The sequence below is a fragment of the Dicentrarchus labrax genome, unplaced genomic scaffold, assembly GCF_905237075.1.
Source record: "Dicentrarchus labrax unplaced genomic scaffold, dlabrax2021, whole genome shotgun sequence".
In the NCBI taxonomy this organism is placed as follows: Eukaryota; Metazoa; Chordata; class Actinopteri; family Moronidae; genus Dicentrarchus; species Dicentrarchus labrax.
The window spans coordinates 5,321,651-5,337,353 of NW_026136709.1; the positions used below are offsets into that span (position 1 = coordinate 5,321,651).

The 15,703-nt window shown below is 43.0% G+C and overlaps 1 protein-coding gene across 1 annotated transcript; it reads right to left on the minus strand.

Annotated features, from left to right (window-relative positions):
* Positions 1-9,781: 9,781 nt before the first annotated feature.
* bambia (BMP and activin membrane-bound inhibitor (Xenopus laevis) homolog a) lies at positions 9,782-14,347 on the minus strand. Its single transcript, XM_051411109.1, has 3 exons — positions 13,809-14,347; positions 11,782-12,069; positions 9,782-10,898 (listed from the first exon to the last, which is right to left on the minus strand). Exons 1-3 carry the CDS (start codon positions 13,882-13,884, stop codon positions 10,480-10,482), a joined length of 783 nt encoding a protein of 260 aa, XP_051267069.1. The 5' UTR covers positions 13,885-14,347; the 3' UTR covers positions 9,782-10,479.
* Positions 14,348-15,703: the final 1,356 nt, after the last annotated feature.

A 15,703-nucleotide genomic window follows, 5' to 3' on the forward strand; every position in this document is an offset into this window, starting at 1 on the left:
AATCAAAGTTATGTGCGTGAGCTACAGGAGTTGAACTTCTCTTCATGTCTGTAAAGTGAGCAACAGCTACAAGTTATTCACCTCCTTAAGGATAAAGATCAGATGAGCATCCCCCTCAGCTGTTTCTCTTTAAGGCTGAAACCTTAATCCTAACATGAGGCAACAGAGCAGATAGACAAGAAAACCAGGGATCAACTTGTGTGACAGCAAGCATCTATCTACCCGACTGAGGTGCCATTAAGTGCAGGCATTATTCTGTTCTTAATTAGGCACAGCGAGAAAGTCAAAATCACACTGTGACGCCATGGTGGTTTTATTCCAGAAACACAGTTTTTGCTGTACTTGTGGGTAGATCCTGAGTAGGCATGGGACGATTTTTAATGAAAATGTATTGGCCACGATTGGATACACAATATTATCACGATAATCATGAGAACATACTTTTAAAATGCTACCAAAACATACTGGCAAATGCAGTCTCCCCCTTGTCTCCCTGTTCAAAATAAATCAGGAAATCAGTATAGGACTGTATGCTGGCAAGCTAGACAGCTTTTTCAAGTCAAGCTTTGTGAAGATATTCACAGTTATTCTGTTTCACTATTATCACAAAATTGGAAATTCACCATGATAAATATATCTGTTTTTGAATCGTCCCATCCCCAATCCTGAGGGATTGATGCTCACAGGCTACTCATTTGGTATCAATTCCTTTAAAAGACATCAATAATAAAATTATATGAATAAAAAATGTGGGTGGCTACGTTTTCAGTATTTGACATGTCTGTGCCAATAAACAGCCATAATTATTATATTTAGCTGGGCCCTATTATATGACTGGAAACCTACGCTGCAAAAAAGGAATCTCAAGAAAGTAAAAAAGCATTGTTTCTGGTTATCTTTTGTCTGAAAATAAAAATAAACTTGTCAAGCATGTTCTGCATTAAAAAAGTAATCTCATTTTATGAAAATATATCTATCTTATCTCTTAATAAGATATTCCAGCTCATATTGAGCTCAATTTAACCAGTTATAACAATGGTTTGCATAATATCCCAGCAGAGGAACAAGATTTCTTTCCCTATTCTAAGAGTAAAACCACTCGCACAACTTTTCAGTTTAAGAGAAAGTAGTCTTGTCCCAGTGTTGGAAATGAAGCAGCTGTTTAGTTTTTCATTGTTTTAATAAAAAAAATGCTAAAAATAAAAATGCTTCTTGTGTCTTCATTTAAGAAAAAGTATGCTGTTTTGCTGATTATTAATCTTAGCTTAAGGTGCAAATTCTTCAATTCAGCTAAAAAAAAAAGAAACTAACATCATTTATTTAAGTCTATCTTAAATTACCTAGTTTTCAATGCTTTTAATAAGAACAGACTTTGGCCTTTGTTTTCTAGTTTTAAGGCTCATTACAGTCTTTCAGTGGTTAGATTTTATGATACTTTTAAGAATTCTAGCCAAGCGAAACTGGTGTACCCCATTGGCAGGTTTGTGTTGCTCAATACAAGAAAATGTTATTATATTTAAGAATATTTGGCTTATCTCTAGAAGGGCTGTTTTTGCAGTGTATGTGACATGAGAACCAAGCACGCAGCCATGTACAGCCACACACTAAAGCTCAAACTCAGCAGGAAGGAAAGGTAGTAAAAATAAAAATACAGCAAGATTTTGGAACACTCTTTTTTTACACTTACTGGCACAAACATTTTCATTTAATCTAAGGCTGTCACAGGGATGCCCCGTAATCTATGTTGTGCATTGGTGCCACAGTCACAAAATCTTTTTATTAACCTTTTTTCTTGATTATTTTTTGTGTTTCTTTGTGCTTCTCTTCCAGGCTGCACTTGGCCATCCTCTGGTTTGGATCGGCCCATTTGGACTCCTTTTATGGTCTAGTTCCTGGGGGAATGTGCCAAGTGTGGTAGGATGAGGAGGAGGTTTGGGAGATGTTTGCAAGATATGCTGATTTAGAGCAGTTTGAGATTAAGTTTACTCTGCACATGTTTAGTAATGTTTTTCTAATGTTAACTTATACAGGTTATCTGTTGGGTAACTGGTACATTTCTGCTATAAGTTAATTCATTTACCTATTGTCACCTCCTGGGGTAGGAGGAGCTGGGAGTTGGGGCTTATCCCAGGTTTCAGATGATGTTGGCGAGCAGGCCACAGTGACTGGATACTGCCAGGGGCTCTTTATTTCTCATTTTTATTTAGTTTTGTTGTTCTTTTGGGCCAAGCTGATCTGCACTGTAAACAACAAATCCACTGCTGTAAAGAAAAAGGAAAATAAAGAACTTGAACCGTTGAAAAGGTCCCTTCCTTTCTGCCGTCAACCATTTTTACATAGGCCTATTTGCATTTGTAATATATCTCTTGTTCACAAATCACATATCTATTTCAGATGTGGTCAATTTTCTTATCTCCCATCCCTAGTATAGCTACAGTGCTTTATTAATGTTGGCGTGAAACTGTGGTGTTACAGCAGCCAAGTCACATAAATCACAAAAAAGAGAAGGTAGGTATGAAACAGAATACAATAAAAACATACATACAAAACAAATCATAAAATAAACTATCTACAACTCTACAACTAGAATAAAGCCTGAAACAGAAACCTAACTAAAGACTAGGACTAACTTTAAGTAGGCTATGTGTGGAATGTAATTCTGATTTGTCTAATTCTAACCCGAGCTGCACTGACTTTGGCTGATAAGAACAACTTGTGCTGCGACTGATGATGAAGGATACATTAATAGGGAGTGTTTCTGTATTTACACAATAACAAATCTTCATCATGTTCAGACCAAATAAAAATAAAACCAAATTCAGCTACCTGTGTTTGAATAACATTCCCACTGAAGCCTGGAGGTCTCCACACAATCACTTTGCCTAGTAAACACAACCGATCACAATAGGTCATAAAACTCAAGTAGTCCTGGGAGGAGCTTTTATAACAACATTTAAAGATTGGTATAAATACATTTTTCCATTTACAAAAAATAACAATACTGTCACTTTTCCAGTGTGAACTCTCTACGTACCTGCTTAGCATTAGTATGCAGTATGGAATTGGGATACAGATACAATCTTGGAATATAACTTCCTGTATATGGGTGTGGGATTAGATTTAAGACCTTCAGCTGTAACACCAGCTTCAATGTGCAGAGTCTGGAGGAATCTATCTCACCAACCGCATGTTATTTTAGACCACTTCCTAAACTCTGATAGTGGTTTTATCCTCGCTCACACAGAAACGTTGTCAGAAAGACACAAGCTTCTCTGCTTTCAGCCCGGTAATCCCTGGGATCTACACTCACAATGAACACACATCAGAGCCGGCCATAGCATCAAGTCCCAAGGCTATGCTGCCAGCTCAAGGCGCACATCTCTGTTAGGTAGAGAGGGCTGGCCCGCTGCCAAGCCAAATGGCTTTGTGGGAGCCATTATCAGCAGTCCTTAGCACGCACGCAAGCTTCAGGAGGTCACCACACCTCTGGGTGCCCTTCTTCCTGCCACAGATTCAGGTTTATGAGGTGTTTATTCATGTTACCATGGTGGCTTTCAAACCTGAAATTGTCCAAAAAAAAAAATTAAAATGTAGTTTACCATTAGCTAAACTAGCATATAGTATGTCCTAGCCACTGTAACCGGGCACAGCAGGCCTGTTCAAGCTTCGGACCTCCACATGTTGAACAGCGTTACTCTGTGTACATATTTTCAGTTACGGCTATATTTCTTACCCAATCCAAAACCAAAAACACAAAAGCTAAACTGTAAGGAATGGATTCAACTGTGTTTGTCTGCTCCAATGTGGAGTCCAATCGCTAGCATGTCTGGCTAACTAGCTTATTATGTACAGTAGTAACCCAGTCCAAGGCCCTACATTATTTTGTGGGGTTTAGAGATTATGCTCAAAAAGCCCTGTTCAAGATACCTATGCACTGTGTAGTATTTCCCAACTCTAGGCTATATCGGGGTGTGCTAATGTTAGCAGCTCTGTCCTGCTTTTTATAGGATTTGGATAAGTTTACACTTCACCGCTCCACAAACTGTATCCAAGATAGCATTGGTCAGTCTTCATGCTATCATTAAAACAGAAACATACTGTATTCAGTACAGTTGTGACACTGCAGACTTTCAGTACGACTCCAGGTCAAGTCACACATACGTTTTCTGACGGCTCTGCAGTGGTAGGGGGTATAAGTGAAGGGCCGGGCAGGGGTACTGAGGAGGACGTGACCAAGACCAACTTCAGATGGAAGAAAAAGGAAGTTCCTGGGCGACCGACAATGAGGCTGTATCTAAGAACAGGGTGAGCAGACTCTATTGCCTGAGGAAGGTGAGAGGAATATGTTATGGCCAGTGCCCTGTATGTCACTGCAGTCTGCTGGGGGAGCAGCATTGGAGCCAGTGATTTAATGAAGGCTGGCTCCATAATTAGCCTGTTGTGGTGGAGGACACTGAACAATCCATTACGGATAATTCTGAGTGTGTTGTTGCACTTTCAGACTGGATCGGCTATATCGGGTTACCTTACATTGAACTGTAAGTCTTACATTTATTCCCCAAGACTCGTAACGAGCTCTACACTGGAACACAACAACAATGCATTCATATTTTTATGTGTTCCAGTCATGGTAAAGAGTTTAGCTTCAGTGTTTTAGCATGATATCATGTATGTGGCTATCAAGTGCTTATTGACAGAAATATTTTCATTAGTGTATAATCACCTGAATATAGGAATAGTTTATTTGTTACCTTAGAATGAGCCATGGACTCTGCCATGTTGAGCCGCCATATTTCTACAGTAGCCCAGAACGGACGAACCAAAAACTTTGGTGTTCAGTTAGTTGCAACTTCACCGCTAAATGGCCACACTGGTCCTTTAAGGCAATAGTATTTCTGGGGCAGTCAGTGGAGTGGGGGGATTCCACGTTAAGTCAAAGTACACACCAATACAAGAAATTCTACCACTCATGTACAGTACATGAGCCTATTCATGTCATCTGTGAAAGGATGAGTGGTTGGAGGGACTGTCTGCCTCTTAGGGCAGTGAAGGGGGGGCGACATTGTTCTGCCATCTGTCTTCAGGGGCCCCTCGTCCCTCAGCTGACAGATAGGGGGCCAGTGAGTGCCCTTGGCTGCACAAGGAGGACAACATGCAACACCGCGTCATCGTGGAGCTCCTTAGAAAGTGGACCTGCACCTGACAGTTCTGACAGTGATGCCTACAGGCTGTAGACCTGCACGAGTGTGTGCATGAGAGCCATTTTGTTTGCACTTTCAGGCTGGGCCTTGCTGGAAAGCCCTCTTTTAGGAACATAACAAAACCTTTTTGCTATTTACAGACGGTGACATTTAGCTTCAAGAAGCCTGGTCCGTCCTGTAAACATTCCCAACATTATTATTTTTCTTTTGGGGCAGATTTATATCTAAATGTTAACAACACACTGGGGTAAATGTTTAGATGGGGGGGGGGAGGTATATGAGGACATGCACTGAAGCTGTAGTTTTATCCAGTGGAAGGAAATGAATTGGCTAAATATTTAGATCACGTCTTATTCCAGCGGATGTCTGTCACCACAGAGGATGATTTGTCTCTGCAGTCATGCAGATTTGTAAATTAAAAATCCTCAAATTTCTGTCTTCTGGAATGACAAGTTGTGTTTATTTTCTGGAATGTCTCTATTTGTTTGTGGTTGGGAACTGGTAAACAGCCTTCAAGTATCAGTGATATGATTTAGACCATGACTGCTTCACACTGGGGCCGCTATAACAGCTTCTGTCAAGGCCCCAGCTTTACTGTAGGATGCTACCAATGTAACACACTAGGGCTGCAGCGATTCATTATGTTCCTTATCAATTCATCTGCCAGCTCTTAGAACTGGCGGCCCGTGTGCTGAGGCTGAGTTCGAGTCCAACCTGTGGTGTTTTTTAGTAGTCCAGTTGAGTGTGTTGTCTTCCTACTTTCCTACTTCCTGTCCTTTTCCTTTAGACTTCCATACTACAAGGAGTTTTTAACAGGTAATGAGACAGTCTCAATTTAATTCTGATGAATCTATATGACCTACATTAACAAATGAGACTGTCAGCGAGAAGGCTATTTCTATATAGTGATTCTTAATGCCTGCCACCAGGTTGGATTCCCATGAATCAGATGGAACGAGGCGGTTGAAACACTAGTGCTTTTGTCCACAGGGGCCACCATAATCAACACAAAAAAGTGAAAGTTCCTTGTAGGTGCTTTAAATTACTTTGAAGCATACTGAGGCCTTTACAATCGCATAAGACAGAGAAAATTGGCCAACGCTCACATGTGTGAAGCTACTGTTTGGCGTTTTTGGCTTGAAAAAAGACTAGTAAAGATTAATCGCTAATCAAAATGATTAATTAATTATTAATTTTCAGTTGTTCGACCAATCCATTAGTCAACCGATCGTTTCCGCACTGTATCAAATTAAAAGCAACGCACGCTGTGTGTAAGGGGGAACAGGAGAGCTGCTGGAGCATGGTGAATGTGAGGACATGGAGGGAAGAGAACCAAGAAAAACACACGGATTTAGAAAGGCCTGTTACTACCCTGGGAGGTGTGCATCCATTACTGTGCTCAGGTGTTAACAGGTTCCATGTGTGTTTACACTTCATATATTGTTCCACATGCTGCTGCCGCCACAGTGGGCGCAGGGCCTTTCTGGACTATTACTGCATTATTGTGAGGGTAGCAGGGGAGAAACAAAGAGGCAGCTCCTCACAGATTTCAATCACTGTGTGTTGTTAACCCTGCTCCAGGAATGTCACCCACCTGAGGAAGGAGAACTTGCAGGTCCTGCAGCCTGGAGGTGGTGGTGAAGTTGTAAAAGCGGATTTAAAAAAAAGAAGAGATTTCTGCTTGAAATCAGCATCAATAAAAGTCCACTGGCAAACTGTGGTGGGGGTCAGCTTCAAAACAAATTGGGGCTCTTTTGATGAAGGCCGGTCAGCCACCTCATTAAATTTGCATGTGAATACAAACAGCTTGACCGCCTAGTGCTGCACAAAATGGCCGATGATAATGACCGTGCCGCCGCCACTGGCTCCGGCTTTTGTCGAGGCCGAGCTGTGACTGCTGGATGTCGGTGTGACGGGAGGAGGCCTGGCAAACTCTGATGTGGTGTGTGTGTGTGCGGTGGTCTAGGTGGTGCGTACGTGCAATTAATGCACAAAGTAGCCAGACAAAGACAAAGTGTGTCCCAGTGGCTCCTTATCACTCCTCATATAAAGGTTAAAACAAACATGGAGTCTCTTTTTTGGCCTATGTGCGGCGATTTCCTCACCTTCCCGTGGCCACCTGACACCCATGGGTGAGCCAGCAAAGTGGGATCAGGCTAAAGAAAACAGCAGTCACATTAGGCAGGCCAGGCAGAGGACATTGTTATTATTACAAGGGTAATAGTCCTGGGGGAGGCCCTGAGCGTGGGCTGAGCCTTGCTAATGCAAGCTGCCGCTAAGTGGTTAGCTGCTAATAGTGTTTTCCTGTCCTCCTAATGGAAAGAAACAAGGGTCACCGCTCAGCACAGAGACACACACACTCTTCAGTGAAGCGGACCTCAACTTTAACTTACAGGATGTCTTACTTGCGGTTACCATGGTGACCAGAGAGACTGTAGGGTGTGAACTTTTCAACCCAAGCGTCCCCGTCTTGCTTTGTGTGACGCACACGGTGTATAATACATGATTACTGTGACATTTGGACTTGTGGAAATGTAAATATTCAGCCGGAGTTTAGAAACTCTTGACGAATGAGCGCGACAGAAACCTAACCCCCGGTCTCCAAACAAACTGTCAAAATCAAGCTTTTACCGTTCTACTTGTTGCTGTTTGCATACACATTTTTGCAAGAATTCAGCCAGAAAGTAACTGTCTGCCATAATGGTTGAAATATTTTGTTCCAGTAGTTGGTGGTGCTGTGGTAATATAGCATAAAACACAGTGTTATTCTACAAAACAAAGTGTCCCTGGAAGTTCTTCAATACCTTTTATCCTTAAAGGGTCAGTTCACTCAAATGACAAAAAAAATAATGTTTTCTTAATTACGTACCTCCACAGAACACACTGCCAACAGGTTTAACTGGAACTACTTTCTGCTTAGAAATAGCCCGTTGGAAAACAGTGTGTTCTGTGGCTTATCCAGAGTAAAACAGAAGTACCTGCATGTCTAGACACCACTTCGTAATTTGGGTAAACCAGCCATTTAGCAACAAAGAATGAACTGTAAAGGAGACGGCTGGTGTTATTTTATTTTTCTGATTGCCACCCATAACAAGGCCAAAACTCAACGCGTGTCCATCCGTCTAACTTCTCTTTTTCACTCAGCCCCGAGCCCATTGGCCAGCAGTTAAAGCTGCGGCAGGTAATTTTTATAAAAATATCTTGTTACTGTGGTCTGAAACTAGTACACAAAGAGATAATCTGTGAAAAAATCAGGCTCCTCTAGCTTGTTCTCACGCTCCTAATGGCATTTGCTAGAATCCAGCAGGCCTGAACAAAAACAACCAATCAGAGCTAAGAAAGATATAAAGACACTTTGGTTTGGAGGCTTGAAGATGGTCGATTGTTGAGTCTCATTCCTAAAGCATCTGTATTTTCAGGCTCGGGAATGAGACTCAACAATCTTTCTTGGCTCTGATTGGTTGTTTTGGTTCAGGCCCGGTGGATTCTTGCAAATGCCAGAGGATCCTGATAAATTCATAAATTATCTGCCTCATGAACTTCTGTCAGGATATAGTGAAAGCTTCAGCAAATAGAACAAAAAAAATATTTTTTATAAAAATCACCTACTGCAGCTTTAAGATGAACATCTTTAACCACAGCTCACAAATACAGTTTCATTCTTAAACACTCTCAAAATTGCCAGGCACTCAAATAAATGGTGTATTTCTCAGGGACTATTTTCAACTGTGGATTAATCCAAATTTAGTGCTCTAGTATGTGAATGTATGTGGGATTGAGTCAAAATAAACCAGTGTGTGTGTGTGTGTGTGTGTGTGTGTGTGTGTGTGTATAATATGTCAGCCAGTGCAACAGTGTGGCTAATTGGTGTGTTTTTAATAGTTTTTGGACGACAGTGGAGCTCTATGGCACAGAGGACAGTATTTATCAGACTTTGATACACACAATACTTTCAGAATACATTCATTGTTGGTTTTGGCCTTTTCATGGGATTCATTGACAGAAAAAAAAATAATTAGAACCACCAGACATATCTTTTAATATGTCAAATAAGAGAAGTGTGGCTACTCAAAACTAGTGCAGACCCCGGGGAAATGACTCCTAAAAGCAAAATAAGATTGAAATCCCTCCTCTATGACAGCCTGCTGAACACAGGAGGCACACTGTATTTACTGACATCCAGAAAGGCAGAATAAAGGAGTGCTTACTGGCATTAGAGTGAGCACAAAATAAATAGCACTGCTACTTCCAGGATAAATCCAGCCAATAAGGAGGGAAAGAGAAAAAAGAAGTTATTTGAAGCTGAAAACCTGACCTCTGGAGAGGGTTCAAGAACGACTGACAGATGTAGCAGCTCTACTGTAAAACAAGGCCTCACTGTACCGAGCACGCCACGGCCACACTGAGACCTAGCTTTGAAACGCCACGCTGCCAAAGCAGGATGCTCCTGTCACACACACCTCCGTACCCCCGATTTTAACTAGATCTAACACTGCGTGCCAAACAGCTACAGCCACAGTAGCAGAGTGCATGGATCCTACTGGAAGCTCAGGTAAAAACACAAGAATGAATCATCAAAATAAATAAAAAGTCATTTTAATGGAAGTTTTTCTCTCACACTCACAATCAAGCTTATAGTCTGATCACAGAGAGAGATGTTGGACATTCACCCAGAACAAGACACACACCAGTCAGTTTTATCAGACAAAAATATATATATATTTTAAATCTTTACAATAAGCTTGAATCATGAACCGTACACAGAGGAGTGTGCACACCTACAGTCAAACACTGAATTTTTTTTACTCCTCAAACCAGTCCTTTTTTGTACCCTGGTGTCAGTGTAAAATTCTTGTTTTAAGCAACGACAACTTTTTTTTGTTTGTTTTTGTTTTTTACAAATGTGCAAATAAGACTGATTTGGAATCCTTCAGCGCTCAGTGTTAAAGTCCAGGATCCTCAGGAGCAGTGACAGAGCTCTGACTCCACCTCAGTCCTGCCCTCTCAAGTTTAAATACAGCTCCTCGTTGCTTTGCCTTTCATTTTCAAGTAAAGTGCTCCTCTAGCAAAAACCACACGGCATGAGATCAGTCTCGTATTTTTTCGCCACTGGTTAAAAAAAAAATATGAAAAAACACAAACCCAAAAGTCCAATGGACGAAAAAAACATGGGAATGTCTTTTAAAGTAAAAAAAAAAAAAAAAAGCAAAAGCGAACGATTGAGAGGCAGTCCTGGCTGTTTGCGGGGAGGTGACGGTCACATTGTTCCCAGCAGGAATCATACAAACTCCAGCTTGCCGTGGCCGCTGTACATCCCCCAGTGCACCAGAGACAGGATCTTGTCGTTGCCCAGGTCGGCCTGCCTCATCTTGTCGCAGGTCAGGCAGCAGTTCTCGTGGCCCGTGACCGGCACCATGCACTCCAGGTCCAGCTTGGCCACGTGGCCCTTCTTGGTGTGGTGGCCGTGGAAGCTGTAGTGGAGCCGCGACAGCATCTGCTGCCTCTGGTCCTGCAGCCGCTTGTTCTCGCTGCGCAGCATTCGCAACGCCAGCATGATGAGCAGCACCAGGATGAGGCCGCCGGCGATGGGGACGGCGATCACAGCCGCCCGGAACCACACCTCCTTCGCCGATGCCAGCTCCTGGACCCGGGTCACCAGGTTCCTGTTGTTGCTGTCCGGCTGGTACCGGCTATGATCTGCACACACAGAGAGAGTCGTCTGTTTAACTACATGCTCACACGCTTCCACTGCTCCATGCTATTACATACAGATTTATGTACCACGGTGCCTTATTTTAAAGCAAATGATTATCCTTGAATGCATGTACGGCTGTTTGTAGCTTAATGAGAAGCTTTCACAGAGCTGCCTCTGCTCCACAGCCGTGCCAGTGACCACAGAGAGAGAAAATAAGACAGACAGACGAGTGCGAGGAAGTGAGAGATGGCAGCAGGGGCAAAAACAAATGAGTCACCTTGTCCCGACTGAGAGCCAGAAATTAATTTGAGCTAATAAACTATAGTCTGCTCTGGTCAGGGTCACAACAGAAAATCCCCTCAGGACAGCTCCCCTTCCTCTGTCTCTCTGTGCACCTTTTCATAAGTGTACGAGCTAGCCAACATGCACACTTGTCAGGGAATATTCATTCTACAAGGCACATTCCTTCTCAGTGGGAAAATTACATGGTGCACACATAATAAAAAAAAATAATATATCTGATCTCTTTCCAAGTGCTTAAGGTAAACTGGCTGCTCCCAGCCTTCCCAGGCGCAGAGCTGGAGCCCATTAAAAGTCAAATTTAAGTTGTGTAAAGCTGGGAAGTAGAAAAACGAGTGTGGGGGGGCAAGGGTGGCCTGCATGTCCATAAACAGCAAAGTGTTTGAAGAACCCTACAGCTCAACGTATTGCTTCTGGAACAGGAAAGAGGAAAATATTGAATATTTGCTGAGGAGGAATCGTAAATTCCCCCCAGAGAGTCCAATCATTTTAAAACCAGGTAAAGAGAATTTCCTATTTCAGTCTCAGTGAAAAGCAAACATCCTGACAGCCAGCCATTCAGCCCTGCGGGGGTTCCTTCTTTACCTGTCGATTCCCTGGTGTGAGCCAGGTCGTGCAGGCCTCTGTAGTTGCACATGTCGTCGTGGCAGCACTCCAGCGTGGTGGCCGGGGCCCCGCTGAGGGTGTCCGCGCTCCTCGAGCTGCTGCTGCAGATGTCTGCCGCATTGGCGATGGGGTCTAGACACCCGTGGGTGAGGGGGGAGTTTGCGTTGAGTGGGTCCAGGACCTTGGTGAAGCAGGCGTTCAGTTCTGATTTGCACATGTATCCGGTGGCTACGCAGTGCGGCGCGTCACAGTAACACCTTATTTCTCCTGAGAATGCAGGCAAAAAGAAGACAGGGTTAGGGAAACGTTCGCCAAGAGCGGATGTTTTATAACTTTTCTGGAAGGGTTCAATCAGTCACCAATATCAAGATGGTTCATTTTAGCTCCTTCATAATACTAGTTTTTATTCAGGGTTGGTTTCTCTACTTTGAACACAGTTATATCAGCTTGTATGAAAGCATACCCAACCACAAAACGCTGTTTTTGGGACTGTGAAACACAGTCGGTGGTCTACTATACTTTTATTTTCAAAGTTTGCTCACAACGTCCTCTATGCCCTGCAACAACCAGCCAGGTAAGTGTAAAGAGCTCACGGGAATATTCCCCCTCTGCACCAACTCAATAACTACATTGAGCTCATTTAAGAGCTTCATGCAAAATGGCCCTTTTTGTCTGTATTATAAAACAGGAACCGTGCAGCTTATAATTAGTGGTTTGTTTGCCAAAGTCAATTTCTTTCAACCCAATAGGAAACTCGTAAAGAGGGGGGGCCGGAGCGCGGTGCAGGCATCTCCCCCCCCGTTTGCACGCAAAGCTTCACTTGCTTGTGGTCAGGAGTGCCTGGGGGGTCAGGGTGCACTGAGGTCCCATCTAAAGAGCTTCCAGCCACCTTATCATTACGGCTGCCTGCTTGTACACGGGCCCACTCATTACCTCATCCCTGGCTTCTCCTTAAAAACACTTTTCCAAACAAAAATATGGGCCACGGATCTGCCCTAAAAACAAAAACATTTTAATTTGACAACTTCTATTTCAGAGTCCTCTGTTGCCATTATAATACTGTAATAAGACAATCTGAATTTTTGTTATCTTTATGTTGTCTTTATATAATGTAGGACTTATATACTCTTTATTGGGCTGGCGGCTGTTTTGCATGAATACAGGCAAATCAAAAAGCAGCAAATGAGTAGAAATAGCTCCATGAACAGGGCAATAACACTGAACACTGCAGAAACACACGGTGTGGCGGTGCCTCTGTGAATGCACCAACTAGCAGTGCAGGAGCACATTCATCAGATCAGTGTTTTCCCTGTGAATGATTGGAGCAGCAGGGCCCAGGCAGGTCATTTGGAGAATATTTCATTAGAAAGGAGAGGCCCCTTTGTGGGCTGAAGGGAGGGAGGGGGGAGAGAAACAGGCCGGCACTGGGGCTTTTTAGTCCTGCTCAGTCCTCTATGAATGGCAGCTTCAAACCCAAGTTGAACATGAGTTATCTGTGTGAAACGTACCAGCAAAATGAGACAGGATTTGTGTATTATTCTTATTGGGTTATTATTAATTATGCTTCAAATAGTTTGAATATTAAGAGTTTCATCTGGAAAAAGTACAGAATTATTATAAAAAGGAAAGACTTTCCTCCAAAAGAAGTCAATAATTGTGGTTGGGTTGCTTCCACTGCAGCTCTTTAAGGGTTTGATCTAAGAATAAATAGATGTTAAAAAGTAAATCACTAAAATGGTTAAAACAGGTAAGTTTCAATGGAAACAAGTAGAGTTGTCTCAACCCTGCTCAGTAGTTAATTCCCTTGTTAGCTGGAATAACTTTAAGGGTTAAATGCTACATTAGTGTCTGGTTAAAAGTGAGTTTTAGTCAAACACTGGCTGGCTTTAAAACTCAGGGCCGCTGAGTGAGGTTTAAGCTCAGTCAGTTTTATCATTGACAAATAGTGTTTAACCTGATTTGAAGAAGTTAACAAACATGCCCTGCCCGCAGACCAAAGTCTATACCTTTAGTAAGAAGAACAGCCATGGCACAGAGCTCCAGTTGTAGCCAAATGGAAATGAAACTGGACTGGCGATCCATTTACACCAAATTACTGCGCAAAGTAAGTCCTCGTATATCCAGTAGCAGCAGAGTCCGCTGGGCGAAGAGCTGGACGACAATAAGATTTACATGGAGCTACGGCGAAAAGTGAGGCATTCCTGTACTGAAACACGACAGCTCACAATCCTCACTGGAACAAAAGTGGCAAAGAATCACTCCGAAATGTTTCCTCTCCCGCATGGAGACAGAAAAGTTTGTTTTTAAAAGCGGTCCGACATTACTGGAGGACGCGAAACACAGCGTCTTCTTCAAGCCGAAAGAGAGAAAAAAGAGCAATATACTCCTTGGAAGTCTGTGAAAACGGGGTGTCAAGTTGTCACCGCCGGTCCTTCTCTGCCTCTGTGTGCGGCCGGTTACGGTGAAGCATCACTTTTGTATTCCTGGACGGAGAAATGTTGAGAAAAAGACGGACAACCCCGCTGGACGAAAGACTGCACGCAGACTCCGGACGGACAAGATTTAACAGAAGAAATAGCTGTGGTCTGACGGGGCCCCGCCCCCTCCGATCTGATTGGTCCGACCGCCTTGAGACAAGTTGGTCAGAATACGTAGCGGCGTCGTATCCGGTACTACCTTTCAAAATAAATCAAGGTAAGTTTATTTGCACAGCGAGGCACCATTCAAACGCAGAGGCAATTCAAATGAATACTATAAAACTCAACAACAACAATTAAAGTACAATAAATGAGACAAATAAAGTCAAATATATAATTATGATAAGTAAACAATTATAAGTAACAAGTGAGTATTTCCAAATTAAAAGGGATTTTTGTTGGAGGGGGGCTATTTATTTGGGAAAAACGTTTCTTTTTACTTTCATCCAGTGTAATCTTTTTGGTTGATGGCAGCATATTTTACACCTACTTGACTTCCATCACCACACACAGTGTTGATTTATACCCACGCTCAAGCTACTCTTTCATCAAACAAACACAAATAACCCCTGCTGTTTGTACTCGGTATTTCCTCTGTTTCAACATGATTTCGTCGTTCTGCACCTTTCAGTCACTGACTGCGGATTTACCAGCATGGCGCTTTTATTTTGTAGGCCAAGTCCTCCATGTTCCGGTTGTGTTCTGTCTGTCAATCTGTGGCTTTATGGCTCAGTTCAGGCCGATCTCTTCATTCATCGTCCCTCATTTCCATTATACCATATTCCATATGTCATTGCTGGATACCATTGGTCCGGGCAGCAGTCACTCCACTGGTTAACTAACTGTCCCACACACAGACAGTGGACAGCCCCACTCTGTCCCACTGTGGGCAGAGTGGACACTGAGATTACTTCACTGTTTAATATTGAAATATTTCATAACGTGTGCACTGACATATGTGTAACTTACATGTTTTAAATGATCCTGTTTATGTACTGAATATGAAAGAAGCTCGTCCTTAACACTTGCAATCTATTTCCTTTATGCTGAATGTGCAAGAAGAAATCCACAGCTTTATGAAATACAGGTTAGACCAGCAGCCCAGAGAGGATGAAGATAATGCATGTGACTGGCACTGTAACATACAGCAGTGTGTGTGCAGTCCGCTCGTTGCCTTTCCTATTAGCAGTGAGTGTGTGAGTGTGTGAGCGGAGGCGGGCCGTCGGTAGCAGCTACCTGCAGCGTCATCCCGCTGGCAGCCAGGTTGACGCCGCGCTGAGCCGCTTCCCTCCGGGCTACAGACTGCTGCTGCCGCCGGGAGGAGGAGCGGACAGCCCTTTACAGAAATTAGCAATCCAAAAAGGCACATGGCGCCACCGAGACGACACACCACACACACACACACACACACGCACACGCACAGA

Coding starts and splice junctions, on each gene's coding strand:
- bambia (XM_051411109.1), bottom strand. CDS start 13,884: ATGGATCGCCAGTCCAGTTTCATTTCCATTTGGCTACAACTGGAGCTC. Junction 12,070..13,808: donor GGCTGTTCTTCTTACTAAAG/GTATAGACTTTG, acceptor CTGCATTCTCAG/GAGAAATAAGGTGTTACTGT. Junction 10,899..11,781: donor TCACACCAGGGAATCGACAG/GTAAAGAAGGAA, acceptor CTGTGTGTGCAG/ATCATAGCCGGTACCAGCCG.